At 42.7% G+C, this 14,835-nt stretch overlaps 1 protein-coding gene across 3 annotated transcripts in view; it reads left to right on the top strand.

Moving 5' to 3' along the window:
- The window catches only part of robo4 (roundabout, axon guidance receptor, homolog 4 (Drosophila)), a 113,633-nt gene that overhangs the window by 51,068 nt on the left and 47,730 nt on the right, over nucleotides 1-14,835 (top strand). For all 3 annotated transcript variants that reach the window (XM_063038288.1, XM_063038289.1, XM_063038290.1), the window contains exons 7-10: nucleotides 3,152-3,276; nucleotides 7,188-7,413; nucleotides 10,088-10,209; nucleotides 11,222-11,393. In XM_063038288.1, coding sequence (XP_062894358.1) covers nucleotides 3,152-3,276; nucleotides 7,188-7,413; nucleotides 10,088-10,209; nucleotides 11,222-11,393 — 645 coding nt within the window. The remainder of the gene's footprint in view (nucleotides 1-3,151; nucleotides 3,277-7,187; nucleotides 7,414-10,087; nucleotides 10,210-11,221; nucleotides 11,394-14,835) is intronic.

Genomic DNA, 14,835 nt, shown 5'->3' on the forward strand with positions numbered 1-14,835 from the left:
ATCCTTTCCACATCTACTCAATCTAGGCCTTTCAACATTCAAAAGGTTTCAGTGATATCCCCTCTCATCCTTCTAAATCCCAGCAAGTGCAGACTCGGAGCTATCAAATGTTCCTTGTATGATAACTCTTTCACTCCCAGAATCATCCTTGTGAACCTCTGAACCCTCTCCAATGCCAGCAAATCTTTTCTTAGATGAGGAGCCCAAAACTGTTCACAATACTCAAGGTGAGGCCTCACCAGTGCCTTATAAATCTTCAGTATCACATACCTGCTCTTGTATTCTAGACCTCTTGAAATGAATGCTAACATGGCATTTGCCTTCCTCATTACTGACTCTACATGCAAGTTGATCCTTAGCGTGTTCTGCACTAGGATTCCCAAGTCCCTTTGTATCTCAGATTTTTGGATTTCCTCCCTGTTTAGAAAATCATCTGCACATTTATTTCTTCTACCAAAGTGCATGACCGTACATTTTCCAACATTGTATTTCATTTGCCACTTTCTTGCCCATTCTTCTAATCTGTCTAAGTCCTTCTGCAGCCTACCTGTTTCCTCAACACTACCTGCCCCTGCACCAATATTCATATCACCCGCAAACTTGGCAACAAAGCCATCTATTACATCATCTACATTGTTGATATACAGCATAAAAAGAAACGGTCCCAACACCGACCCCTGCGGAACACCACTAGTCACTGGCAGCCAACCAGAAAAGGATCCTTTTATTCCCACTCACTAACTGCTATCAATCAGCCATTGCTGTAACCATGCCAGTAACTTTCCTGTAATGCCATGTGCTCTTAACTTGATAAGCAGTCTCATGTGTGGAGTCAGTTGTTAAGGATGAAGTTACTGAGTACTTGGTGACACAGGACAAGATAGGATGAAGTCAGCATGGTTTTCTTTAGGGAAATCCTTGCCTGACAAACTTGTTTCATTTCTGTGAAGAGATTACACATAGGATAGATAAAGGGGATGCAGTGGATGTTGGACTTTCGGAAGGCCATAACAATTGACTCCAACATCTTCCCAACCCCACTGAGGTCAGGCTAACTGGTGTATAATTTCCTTTCTGCTGCCTTCCCCCTTTCTTAAAGAGTGGAGTGACACTTGCGGTTTTCCAGCCCTCTGGCACCATGCCAGAGTTCAATGATTTTTGAAAGATCATTACTAATGCCTCCACAATCTCTACCACTACCTCTTTCAGAACCCTAGGGTGCAGTTCATCTGGCCCGGGTGACTTATGTATCCTTAGGTCTTTCAGTTTTTCGAGCACCTCCTCCCTTGTAATAGTAACTGCACCCACTTCTCTTCCCTCACACCCGTTATTTCTCCGGCCTCATTTCCTAGCGGTCCTATATCAACTCTCATCTCTTTTATTTTTTGCAGACTTGAAAAAGCTTTTACTATCCACTTTTAGTTGCTCTCTGTAGGGTTTTAAAAACTGTCCAATCCTCTGTCTTCCCACTAATTTTTGCTTTGTTCTATGCCTTCCCTTTTGCTTTTACATCAGCTTTGATTTCTTATTAAATACTGCATTGTTTTTGAAACTCATGAAACCTTATATAGGTCCCATTCAATGTTACTGTGATTTAGTTGAGGCCTTTTTGAATTGGAGTAAAGATTAGACTTGTTCCATGTTGACAGGCTGTTTGCATGTGTGCATCAGTGGATTAGGAATGACTGAGGAATGTATGAAATAATAAAGCTTTGACCTTGGTTAGATATCAGGTTTCTCAATGGACCTGTTAACTTTGAGATAAAGTTGTTAGCTTGTATACAAACATCCACTTTACTATAAACATCAAATAGAGAGCAGAAGGGTTCCCTGACTGTGATCAATTTGTCCATTAACAGAGGTTGGGTGGAATAATAGAGTAGGTCACCCTGAGTCCCAGTGATGGTGACTGTGATCTCCTGGGGTGTGTTTAATTGCTATCAGGTTTTATTGAAAATTGCCTTCTATTCTTGCCATAAATTATAGATTTCCATACATTTTGGGGTATTTCTTTTTCTCTTCATCTCTCCCAGGAGTTGGCCTGGTTGGTCAGTGGTGGAATGGGTAAACTTTAAGTGTAGAAAATTGATGGTGAGGCCCAATCCCACCTTTGGTTCGGCTGCACCATCAACATGATCATGGTTGATCATCAACTCAGATGTCTTATTCCTGCCTTCTCCCATATCCCTTGATCTTTCAGCATTAAGAAATATATACTCAGTGGCCACTTTATTAGGTACCTCCTATACTTAATAAAGTGGCCACTGAATCTATATTCATGGTCTTTTGCTGTTGTAGTTCAGCCACTTCAAGGTTCAACACGTTCAGAGATGCTGTTCTGCACACCACTGTTGTAATGCATGGTTATTTGAGTTACTGTTGCCTTCCTATCAGCTTGAACCAGTCTGGCCATTCTCCTCTGACTCGCTCATTAACAAGACGTTTTTGCCCACAGAACTGCTGCTGCTCTGGATGTTTTATGCTTTTTGTTTTTTTACACCATTCTCTGTAGACTCTGGAGACTGTTGTGCGTGAACGCTGCAGGAGATCAGCAGTTTCTGAGATGCTCAAACCACCCCATCTGGCATCAACAATCATTGCATGGCCAAAGTCACTTAGGTCACATTTCTTCCCCATTCAGATGTTTGTTCTGAGCAAAAACGGAACCCCTTGACCCTGTCTGCGTACTCTTATACATATCTAATCAGCCATCACATAATTGGCTGATTAGATATTTGCATTAACGAGCACATGTACAGGCAAACCTAATAAAGTGGCCACTGAGAGTACATCTACCTCCTCCTTGAGTATATTCATTGATTTACCCTTCACTGCTTTCTGTAGGAGAGAAGTTCATAGGCTCACAACTCTGAGTGAAGAACTATCTCCTAACCTTGACTCTAAAATAGCACTGTGAAGCTATGACCAGCCATCAGGCACATCATCCATGCATCCAGTCAATCTAGTCCTTACTGACCACCAAGGATGATCTTTTTATCTGCCCTCTACTCTTATAGGCTCAAAAATAAGAGGGAAATAAGGTAGAAATGGTCAATGACGATTGGAAAGCATTTAAAAACGAAAGATAAATAATCATGTGTGTGTACCAGATGTGACCGCTGTTACTGGCTCATGTTTTTATCACCTTCAGATGCTCCAGATACTGGTCAGAGGGAGAGAAGGAAGGTTATCCAACAGGAGTTGCTGGATGTCCGTGTATACCTACACAACATTACCATTCTTCCATCATCTTCACACGTCCGTCTCCACTGGAAGGTGGGCCTCTGATCTCCCCTAATGTTCAAGTGGTTACCACTTTATTTTAGATAATATTGTCATGAGCCTCCATGTATGTGTAGAGCGATGCTCAACAGATACTCTTGTGCTGCCTCCATTTATTGGGAAGTTTTGGAAGGTGTCTCTGAATTACCAAAGTAGAGACCTAGACCAGTGATCCAGAGACATGAATTCCATATAAGAAGCTTGGGAATTTAATATCACTTAACAATTAAATTGCTAATAAAAAAACTAGTCTTGACAATATTGACACAATTGGATTATCGTAAAAATGTTTTTGATTATTTGACGACCTTTGGAAAAAGAGTCAGCATTCCTATCTGACCTACCTAACCTACTTGATGTTGCAGAAACAGGTTTATTATCACTGATATATATTATGAAACTTGTAAAATTTGTGATAGCAGTACTGTGCAATACATGAAATATGCAATACTACAAGTTACATCAATAAGCTGTGAGGTAGTGTTCATAGGTTCATTGTTCATACAGAACTCTGATGGAGGGAGAGGAAGCTCCTCTGTCTCCTCTCTGATGGCTGGCATGAGAAGAAGGCATGTCCTGGGTAGTGGTGGTCCTTAATGATGGATGATACCTTTTCGAGGCATTTGATGTTGAAGATTTCCTTGATGGCGGGGAGGCTAGTGTCCATGATGGCATTGGCTGAATTTACAACCCTCTCCATCTTTTTCCTATCCTGTGCAGTGGCCCCTCCACACTGGACGTTGATGTAGCCTGTTAGAATGCTCTCCATGTACATCTGTGGAAATTTGCGAGTGTCTTTGGTGACACACCAATTCTTAATAATGTACATCTTCCCAACCACTGAAGTTAGACAAAGCTCTATATTTTCCTGTCTTTTGCCTCCCTCACTTCTTAGAGTGGAGTGACATATGCAACTTTTCTAGTCCTCCAGAACCATCCCAGAATTCTTGAAAAATCATGACTAAATCCTCCACAGTCTCTTCAGTTATCTCTTTCTGAACCATGGGGCGTATTCAATTTGGTTCAGGTGATTAACCCTTCAGACCTTTCAGGTTCTTAAACACCATTTCCTTAGTAATAGTGACTGTACTCACTTCTGCTCCCTGACAGATTCGAACTTCTGGCATATTGCTGGCATTTTCTACAGTGAAGACTGATGCAAAATACTTATTGTTTGTCTGCCATTTCTTTGTCCCCCATTACTACCTCTTCAGTGTCATTTCCAGTGGATCTGATATCCACTCTTGACTCTTTTATTCTTTACATATCTGGAAAAAAAACTTTTGGTATCTTCTTTTATATTATTGGCTAGCTCACCTTTGCTTTTTTTTAAGTTGCCTTCTGCTGGTTTTTAAAAGTTTCCCAAAACTCTAGCTTCCCACTAATTTTTGCAATATTGCATGCCTCTTTTTGGCACTTATACTGTCTTTGCCTTCCCTTGTCAGCCATGGTTGTCTCATCCACCCTTTAGAATGCTGCTTCTTCCTTGGGATGAACAGATCTGCGTCTTTTGAATTACGCCTAGAAACGACAGCTATTGGTGCTCTGCCATCATCCCTGCTAGTGCCCCCTTCCAATAAACTTTGGCCAGCTCCTCTTTCATGCCTCCATAGTTTCCTTCACTCTACTGTAATACTGATACATTTGGTTTTAGCATCTCCCTCTCAAACTGCACTGCTTCCTTGGGGTTCCTTTACCTTCAGCTCTTCAATCAAAACCAGTTCATTATACAACACTCAATCCAGAATTGCCTTTCCCCTAGTGGGCTCAAACACAAGCTGTTCTAAAAAGTCATCTCATAGGCATTCGGCAAATTTATTCTCTTGGGATCCAGCACCAGCCTGATTTTCCCAATCTCCCTGCAGATTGAAATCCATGATGATCATAACATTGCCTTTTTTACATGCCTTTTTCATCTCCCATTATAATTTGTACCCCACTGTTCAGAGGCCTTTATATAACTCCCATCAGGGTCTTTAAACCGTTGCATTTTATTAACTCTACCCACAAGGATTCTAAATCTTCTAATCCTGTGTCACTTCTTTTTAATGATTTGATTTCATTTTTTTCTGAATAGAGCCACCCCAACCCCTCTGTGCACCTGCCTGTCCTTTCGATACCAATTTTATCCTTGAATGTTAAGCTCCCAATTGTGAACTTCCAGCCAAGATCAAGTTTGTTTGTTGTCAATGGACTGTACCTGTACATGTATACAACCAAGCAAAACAATATTCCTCCAGACCACGGTGCACCCACAAAAAAAAATCACACACAGCACATAAAACAAAATATTACCATAAATAAATTCATGAAATATAATTCAAAATGCACGTAGCGTGCAGCAAAGGTAAACAATGAACAGTGTAGTAAAAAGCTCGCTGTCCTTGTGACAAGACCTCGGTGGTGGCAGGGTAGTCATTAGTTTCACAGCCTGAGGGAAGAAGCTGTTCCCCAGTCTGGCAGTCCTAGTTCTGATGCTTCTGTACCCACTTCCTGATGGTAGCAGGTCAAAGAGATTGTGGGATGGGTGGTAGGGATCCTCAGTAATGTTTTGGGCTCTTCGTCTACAGTGCTCCCAGTAAAACTCTCAAACAGGGGAGGGAGACCCCGGTGATCCTCCAGGTGGTTTTTACTATCCTGTGTAGGATCTTGCTGTCAGATGCTTTGCAGCTTCCGTACCACACAAAGATGCAGCCAGACAGCACACTCGATGGTAGAAAGTTGTGAGAATGGAGCAGGAGCCTCGCACACCTCAATCTCCTCAGAAAGTGTAGACACTGCTGTGCCTTCTTGACTAGTGAGGAGGTGTTGTGGGTCCAGGTTAGATTGTCCATTATGTGCACACTAAGGAACTTTGTGCTCTTCTAAGTCCAAGGCTCTGTGACATCCACGACATCATACCTGCTTAAGTTTAAGCAGTGAACAGGACTCAGTGGTGATAAAAGTTCGAAAATCTTTCTGTGCATTTAGGGAATCAAAACAAGAATCCTTCTGGCTGGTTTTCTGATGGCATTACCAATGGAATCAGCCAGTTAAAAGTATGAATTGAGCCCATCCCTTTCCGATCTTTGTGAGTTTCTATTTAAATGTAAATACATGGAAATGTTTTGGTGGTGATGGAACTTCTTCCAAATCTTTGTTTGAATGATTAATAACATATGAAATTAAAGGGCCTCCCTTCCTTAGATTCTTACAATTCTTACAAGGAAGGGAGGCTCTTAAGTGACGATGTTAATGACTTGTGTTACAGTTCAATAGGATCTTATCCCAGAATTTATATTATGCTGTAGATATGTTGGGATTGCATAAAGTGAGCACAAAACCATATGAATCTCACATTCAGCATAGACAGTAATACATCTACTCCTGATATGCTATCTCATGTTATGTACTAGAGCTCAAGAGGATACCTCCTGTGGTAGGATACCTCCAATGCTAGCAGTGAAATGCTGCCCTATTTTCTAACAGTTATGGCTACCACCATGGTAATACTGGAAATAAAAAGCCTTAATTTCACCCATGGTTTTTAGGACTGTCAAATTTTCTCAAGCAGCTTCCAGGTACTTTAGCCCCGAATCTAAAGCCCTTTTTTAAGCTGGTCATTGTGGGACATCCAATTCCACTTCACTGATTGGATTTTAAAACTAGCATTAGATAGTGTCTGCTCAAGAATGGTTTCAAGTTGGAATTACAGGGCAGGGATCAGAAATGGGGAGTTGAGAGATACTGGTGACAATGTTATTACCTATGCTGCTGCCCTGAGCAAAGATGACTCAGTCTGACTAATCCCTGTAATTCCGCTTGATTTTCTCTTTTGATGTTTCGTATTAAAGCTAATGCCCACAGGGGGGCTAGATGTGAGTTTCATTATCTGCTTACAGGTCACCTGGTTTCTGTTTCTGCAGGTTATCTCACCGTCTCAGTACATTGAGGGATTTAACGTTTTGTTTCGTTCCCTGATGCCCCTGAGCTCGGGCTGGATGTTGCAACAGGTTGCCAACCCAGTGGAAGAGGATACAGTGCTGGCCACTCTCAAGAGGGGCTACAAGTACGAGTTCAAGGTTCAAGCATATAATAGAAAGTTTTGCAGTCCAGACAGTAACACAAGGCATGGAAGGATTCCAGAGGAAGGTGAGACACGGGCACAATAGATTGGTACCTGCTGGCAGTCTACAATCTCTTGTTAGAACAGTAAAGGGCAGGAGACGTTGGTGAGGCTGAATTTAGAATGTGTGTGGTTCTGGTCACCTACTTTCCGGAAAGATATCAATAACTTGGAAGAATGCAGAGAAAATTTACAAGGATGTTACCAGGACTTGAGGACCTGTTTTATAGGGAGAGGTTGAATAAGGTAAGACTTTATTCGCTAGAGTGCAAAAGAATGAGGGGAGATTTGATAGAGGTATACAAAATTGAGTGGTGTAGGTAGGGTGAATGCATGCAGACTTTTTCTCCTCAGGTTTATTGAGATTAGAATTAGAGGTCTTGTGTTTAGAATAAAAGCTGAAATATTTACCAGGAAGCTTCTTCACAGCATGTGGAATAAGCTGCCTGTGGAAATGGTAGAAGCAGATTCAATTATAACATTTAGGAAAGAAGTTTGGACAAGTACATGGATGGGATTAGTTAGGAGGGTTATAGGCTGGGTGCAAATAGACGTGACTAGGCAGGAGAGCAGGTGAGCTGAGGGGCATGTTTCTGTTCTGTGACTCCATAGCGCTTTGAGTTCATGGAATTAAAGAAGGAGACCATTCAGCCCATCGTATCTGTGCCAGTCACAGAACAGCTGCTGAGGCCAATCCCACATTCCAGTACTGAACCTGTTTCTTTGCGGGCCTCAGCATCCAGGTACTGTTTAATTGTGATTGGGCAGATTCTTAACCAATTTTTGAGACTCTTAACCAACCTCAGGTTGATCCCATTGATTCCATTTTGGCCCTTCGTACTTTTATACACCACAAAGCAGTCTCCCTTCAGTCTCCTCTATTCTGAAGAAAATATTTCTAGTTGAGCCAATTTTTCCTCTGGAGTTAAAAGCAGCAAAATAATCTTGAGTTCATTTCTAGTCACCACATCATAGTAAAGTAATTAGAGAACATTCAGAGAAGATTTGAGAATGGATGCTGAGATTTGTGCGTTTCCTTTGAGTGCTCTGCTTTTCTCCTGCATCCCAAACATATACAGATTAAGAGGTTGATTGGCCTCATGAATCGTCCCTAGAATAGACGTTACTGTGCAAAAGTTTTTGGGCCATAAAGCGAAGCTGCCTTAGACTTTTTGCATAACACTGTGTTTGTCGACGTGGAGTGGAGAGAGGGTTTGTAAATCTGGCGGGAGCAAAGGATGTTGTGAGGGTGGATCACCATTGAAAGGGTGTGGGACAGGTAGTTGAGAAGGAGTGCCAGGAGCAGGTGGGCGGGGGAGGGCTACGGGTGGCGTGGATGCAGACACACCCAGCCCTGAGACACCCCAGACAAGGTCACTTGATTCCAAACAATTGATTTATTGATCATTACAGAATGTCGCTGTGGTGCCTTGTGCTCCCTCCCCTCTCCCTTCCCCTTTTCCCAACCATGATTCCCCTCTCCCTGCCCCATTCCCACTCTCAGTCCACAATAGAGACCCATATCTGAATCAGGTTTATCATCACTCACGTATGTCATGAAATTTGTTTTTCTTTTGTAGTAGCAATTCAGTGCAATACATAAAATGACTACAGTACTGTGCAAAAGTCTCGCTATATATAAATGTGCTGAATACGTTTGCACAGAACTGTAGATGGAGTGGGAGAATTGGTGGGAGAGGGGGCTCGCGAATGAATTGATGGAATTATGGAATGAATGAAATGGAAATAGCGTGCTAGGTGTTCAGAGTGGGGAAGGTGGGCCAATCTTTTCTGTGTGACTCTATAACTCTATGAAGCATTACAGCTACAAAGTTAGATCAGAGAACCTAGGACTGTTTTCTTTGGAACATAGAACAGTACTGCTCTGGAATAGGCCCTGCAGTTCATGATATTGTGCCAAACTTGTTAAATTAGCAATTAAGTGCCTAACTAAACTAGTTCCTTCCGCCTACACAATTATCCACCATTCTCTACGATACCTCTGTTGTATTTGCCTCCACTAGCACGTTTGCCACTGCATTCTAGGCACCCACCACTGTCAGAATGGAGAACAAAGCTTGCCCTGCACATCTCTGAAGAAGGGAATATTAAATTAATGATCAATTTCAAGATTCAATATTGAATGATTAGGATCGGGGACAGAATGGAGAGTGGGAGACGGTTGCCTTTGGCGTAGTGGCCTGGGGGTGACAAGTACAAAAGAAAAGGAAGGAGAATTAGGAGGGAACTGAAGGCGTGTTTGGAATCTGCAGTGCATGGCCTCTGGAGGAGGTGAAGGCAGGTTTCATAGTGGCCTTTGATAAGAATCTGAGTAAGTAGATGGTGAAGGAAAAAGAAATTTGCAAGGCTATGGAGAAAGGTTGCTCTGGTAGAGATCTGGATGGACATGATAGATTGAACAACTTTCTTGTACGTTGTAGCCATTCAATGATTTTCTTTTTCTTGCACTCTGTTAAGGAAGTTGGGTATTACAGAATCCAGTGAGTGCCAACTGACGCTGTAAAAATCAATTATTTTTACAGTAATATTTCTGCACAAAAGTTCCCTCACATCTTGCAGTGTTCCTTTTAAACTATCCCAATATTTTATGGACTGAAGTGATTGGTGGAATCACTAATGGCGCACCTTTGATGGGGGTGCTTGACATTTAACCTGCCATCCCTTGTGTTTCACGTGCAGTACCTGATGCTCCACCTCACAGTGTTATCATCGCGACTACAGAGAGCAGGAATGACAGCATTTTGGTCAGCTGGAAGCCGCCTCCCCCCGAGTCCCACAACGGCATCATCAAAGGTTACAAGGTACAAATGTATATGGGTAACCATGGAAGGTGTGAAATTTATTACCCCAGAAGCCTGTAAATAGAAGAGAAGTTGTGGCCTGCAGGGTTAAACTTGTGAAGAAAACGTCTTGTGGTTGGTTGAATACATTGAAATTCCAGTGAAAATTGATACGTTCAGCTTTAAGGCCTAGAATTTGAATGCAATCTATTTGGGCCCATTAAGCAGGGGAAGAGTGCATGGTGAACCAGTGAAAAATTTACTGTGGGGTTTTCTGCAGTAAGGTACAGGATGGTGTGCACACCAGACCGGCCCTTACAGGAGCCGATGTCTTTCATATGGAACACACAAAGGAAATAATGGTTCCCGGTCTCGGAATGAGAGAGACCTGGGCAATTGAGCAAGGAGCGAGCTGCTATAGGTGCAGAATGGAGATAAGGTCAGTCCTGATGAAGGGGCTTGGCCTGAAATGTCGACTGTTTGTTTTCCCCCATAGGTGCTGCCTGACTCACTGAGCTCCACCAGCACTTTGTGTGTGTGTTGCTATAGGTGCAAACTGTGCTTCAAAGTATTCTTGGAGGGGGAGGTAAATATGTGGCCCCTTCTCTAATTCTACCTCTCCGCTACACATGAGGAGGAATTTACAGTGGCCAGTTAAACCATCAAATTGTATAATATTGGGATGTGGGAGGAACTCGGAACATCTGAAGGAAACCCTTTGCAGTCACGGGGGGGAGCATGCAAGCTCCACACAGATAAGACTGGAGGTCAGGGTTGAATCTGGGAGACTGGTACTGTGAGGCAGCAGCTCTACTTGCTGCATCACCACAGGAGGAGTCTAGATCAGGGAGTGTTGAATAGTTTTTGAAAGATTTGCATATTGAAGCTAATGAGGAACTGGCACAGAAGAGGCTGAGGCCTGATCATATTGAATGGCAGGGCATGCATGAAGAGCCAGATGGCCGACTCCTGCTTCCTTCTTGTGTAATTGGTATAATACGTTTGTTCTTTTTTTCTCTCTGCTTGGTGCTAGGTTTGGTGTTTGGGGAATGACACACAGCATCACAGAAATTGGACAGTGAACAGCAGTACACACCAGCTGGAGATCCCCACAATGAATTCTGGGATTGAGTACCGTGTGCAGATCGCAGCGATCAATGGTGCTGGAGTGGGAGTTCACACCGAACCACAATACGTCTACCTAGGTCAGTACACGGGAAAGGCCACAGATACATTACTGCCAGCTTTGCTTCTCATTCTCTCTGATAATACACAAGAGCCTGTAGTATTGTAACTTGTTTAAATGAATTTGAGGTATATCTTTATCTGTAAGGGTGTTGTAGACCCACAGAACCCCATAGCCCACTGTATTTCTACTGTTAAATTAGTCGACATTGTGAGGATCATTAACCCCACTCCCTAGCTCATTGCATTACTGACTGTATCTCTGCTGATGTTAAATGATCCTCCCTACTCTGTGAGGCACAGAATTCCTGCTAGCCTGTTTGTTCAAAGATTCAAAGCATGTATGCAGAACACAACTCTGAGGTTCGTCCTCCTGCAGGCAGCCACAGGAAACACCGTGGAGCACATTCAAGAAAGCACCAAACACTCAACACGCGATAAAAGAGAACAAGTTGCGCAAATGGCAAAAAAAAGGAACAAAATTGCGCAAATGGCAAAAAGAGAATAAATTGCGCAAATGGCAAAAAGCGAGCGAACAACGCATAGAATATTAAACATCAAACTAGCAGTATTCAGTTCAGTTCAGCGCCATGCCGCTAGCCACTGTAGGCCATGGAACCATTCTTCGTAAAGGCACCCCAGTCCACATCTATCACCCCGATCAAACCACTCAAAAAAAAGTAAATGAAAGAGTAACCAGAATCCAGGAACATGTGCAACATGAACCTCAAAGTCCCCCAAAATGAGTCCACAGCCTCGCCGATCAATCCTTGCAACCTGGATCCCACGGCTCCTGCACTTTCCTCCGACAGCAGCTAGCGAGCGGGAGAGGAATACCGGTCAATTCAGACAGACATTGCCGAACACCCGCCCGACCTCCGCTCTTGTCCTCGTTGACTTCAACCTTGCTTGACACCTCAATCAGAGAGAAGCAATGGAATCGATCATGGGCTCGTGCTCCATCTCCAGGCCATACACTCTGAGGCAAACCTCACCGAACTCCCTTGGAGATAGCAAAGCACTCGATCGCTCAATTAGCCCCAAAAGCACACCATCAAAATGTAAATCAGAGTTCCAATTGCACTCAGCTTAGTAGTAAAATCACATTTGAAAGAAGGAGTAGTAAAAGAAGTCATTTGTAAACTGTCAGCAGTCGATCTCATTGTTTGCTGGTGCCATCTTGTACAGGATGGACTGTCCTCCAATCACTTTAAAACTATGCCTTCTTGTATTAGTCATTTACACCCTGGGGAGAAAGGCTTTGGCTGTCCACTTTTTTTATACCTCTTTATAATCTTACACACCTCTACCTAGTCGCCTCTCACCCTCCTTCACTCTATAGAGAAAAGCTCGAGTCACTCAGACTTTGCTCATAAGACGTGCTCCCTAATAAATAAAGGGGAACCAGTGGATGTGTTGTGTTCAGAGATTCAATAGGCCTTTAAGTTTCCCTACAAGAGATTATTAAGCAAAATTAAAGTGTGTGGGATTCAGATGATACACTGGGCTGGACGGAAGCTCAGAGAGAATAGAGAGTAGGAATGAGAATTGGAGGCTGAGGCGAGATCTGATAGAGATGCGTATATCAAATTATGGCGGCCATGCATACTCAGTCTTTTCTCCAGAGTAGAATTGTTAAGTGTGAGAGGATAAGTATTTTACAGAGAGTGCTTGGAGTGTGCTGTCGGGGTGATGGTGGAAGTAGGTATGATAGTAACCACATGATCATGCAGGGAATGGAGGGATCTAGAGTCTGCCAGCATGGATATCATGGTCAGTATAAATATTATGGGCCGAAGGGCCCTTCATGCCTTTACTGTTCTGTGTTCTAGATCAGCCATTCCCGGGTTGCAGGGCTGTGTTGTTGGGTGCTGTTGGTGCTGCAGCAGTTGACAAACTAACATGATGTAGTTAAAGAGACGAAGAGGAATATTCCCAGGTTTGCTGACGATACAAGGTTACTGTAGGTGTCAGTATGAGTAGTGAGGAGGCTGCATGGAGCCCTCAGGGGGATACAGACAAGGTAAATGAATGAACAAAGATATAGTCAGTGGCATGTAATGAAGAAAAGATGCAAAGTAATCTACTGGTGGAGTAAAAGAAAGATGGAGTATCTTTCTGAATGGGTGGGCTTGAATGGTGTTGGTGTTAGAGACATAAAGCACTCAAAGTTAACATGTAGGTGCACTATTAATATCAGCTGCACTACTAAGGGTAACAGTTGAGGTGCACGTGAGGGATCTTGCAGAATGAGTGAAAGAGGAGCAAGCATATGCCAATAGCCTTCCTCTTGCTAGCCGTAGAGTTCAACCCCATTGCGTCCTCAACCAGGACACTCTTCCTTTGATCAGCAACATTCTCTCCCTTCACCAGCTCTACTTCTTCATCCTCCCCAGTAGTAACTCCACCCACCCACTCAGCAAGCCATCTTAAAGCAGTCCCTTCTCCCTCCATTTGCACCCATCTCTTTTGGCAAGCAACAGCAAATGCTCATTCGTAACTCTCATGATGTTCCCGTACAAAGATAAAAACCACCATCTTTTGTGTGACAGGGTGACCACGTGGTAACAGTTAATTGTTTGGGAAGTACCTCAATGTTTTTGTGTGATGTTCTGTGCACAAATATGAGACTTTTGTCTGATATTTTCAGCTCCTTCAGCTGGATATTAAATGCTGCTTGCATGATATACATGTTTGAAGCTTTCTGGGCAATTCTAATCTCACAGGGGATAGATTAGAGCCTGCACAAGTCATGAAAAGGTTGTATTACGTGATTATTAAATGCAGCAATCTCATCTTTTTTTAAATAATGAAAAATCTATTCATTTATTCATTGTTGATTCTCTCTGTGCTGTTCTGTGGCTTTATAATGAGCTGAACAGAAAACAACCATCTATCATTCCTTCTACAGTGGAGGATTGAGACAGAGTTATTTCACATCATGTTGGGTACTCAATTGAAAATAGGGAAACAGGAATTGTATGCATTACACGGTCAGCTCCCTCATCTATCTCCATCAGTCTCCCAGGATATCATGCCAATAGTCCTAAACCCATTTTACATGTGCAGCCCTGTTAAAACTAGGATACAATAAAACTAACAAACGCAAGCACTGGATGATATCAGATGGGAGAATTTTCAGAATCAGGTTTATTATCACTGACATGTGCTGGGAAATGTTTTTGCAGCAGTGAGTAAATTACATAAAAGTACTATAAGATACAATAAGAAAAACTAAATAGTGCAAAATGAGAGCCAGACAGTGAGGTAGTGTTCTTGGGTTGGTGGCCCATTCAGAAATCTGACAGTGGAGGGGAAGAAACTGCTCCTAAAATGTTGAGCATTTCAGACTGCTATATCTCCACCCTCATGGTAGTAATGAGAAGAGGGTATGTCCTGGATGGTGAGCGTCCTTCAAGATAGATGCCGAATAACAAACAATATGACAGATCTAGAACAGTA

Source organism: Mobula hypostoma, chromosome X2 (assembly GCF_963921235.1).
Source record: "Mobula hypostoma chromosome X2, sMobHyp1.1, whole genome shotgun sequence".
NCBI classification, from domain to species: Eukaryota; Metazoa; Chordata; class Chondrichthyes; order Myliobatiformes; family Myliobatidae; genus Mobula; species Mobula hypostoma.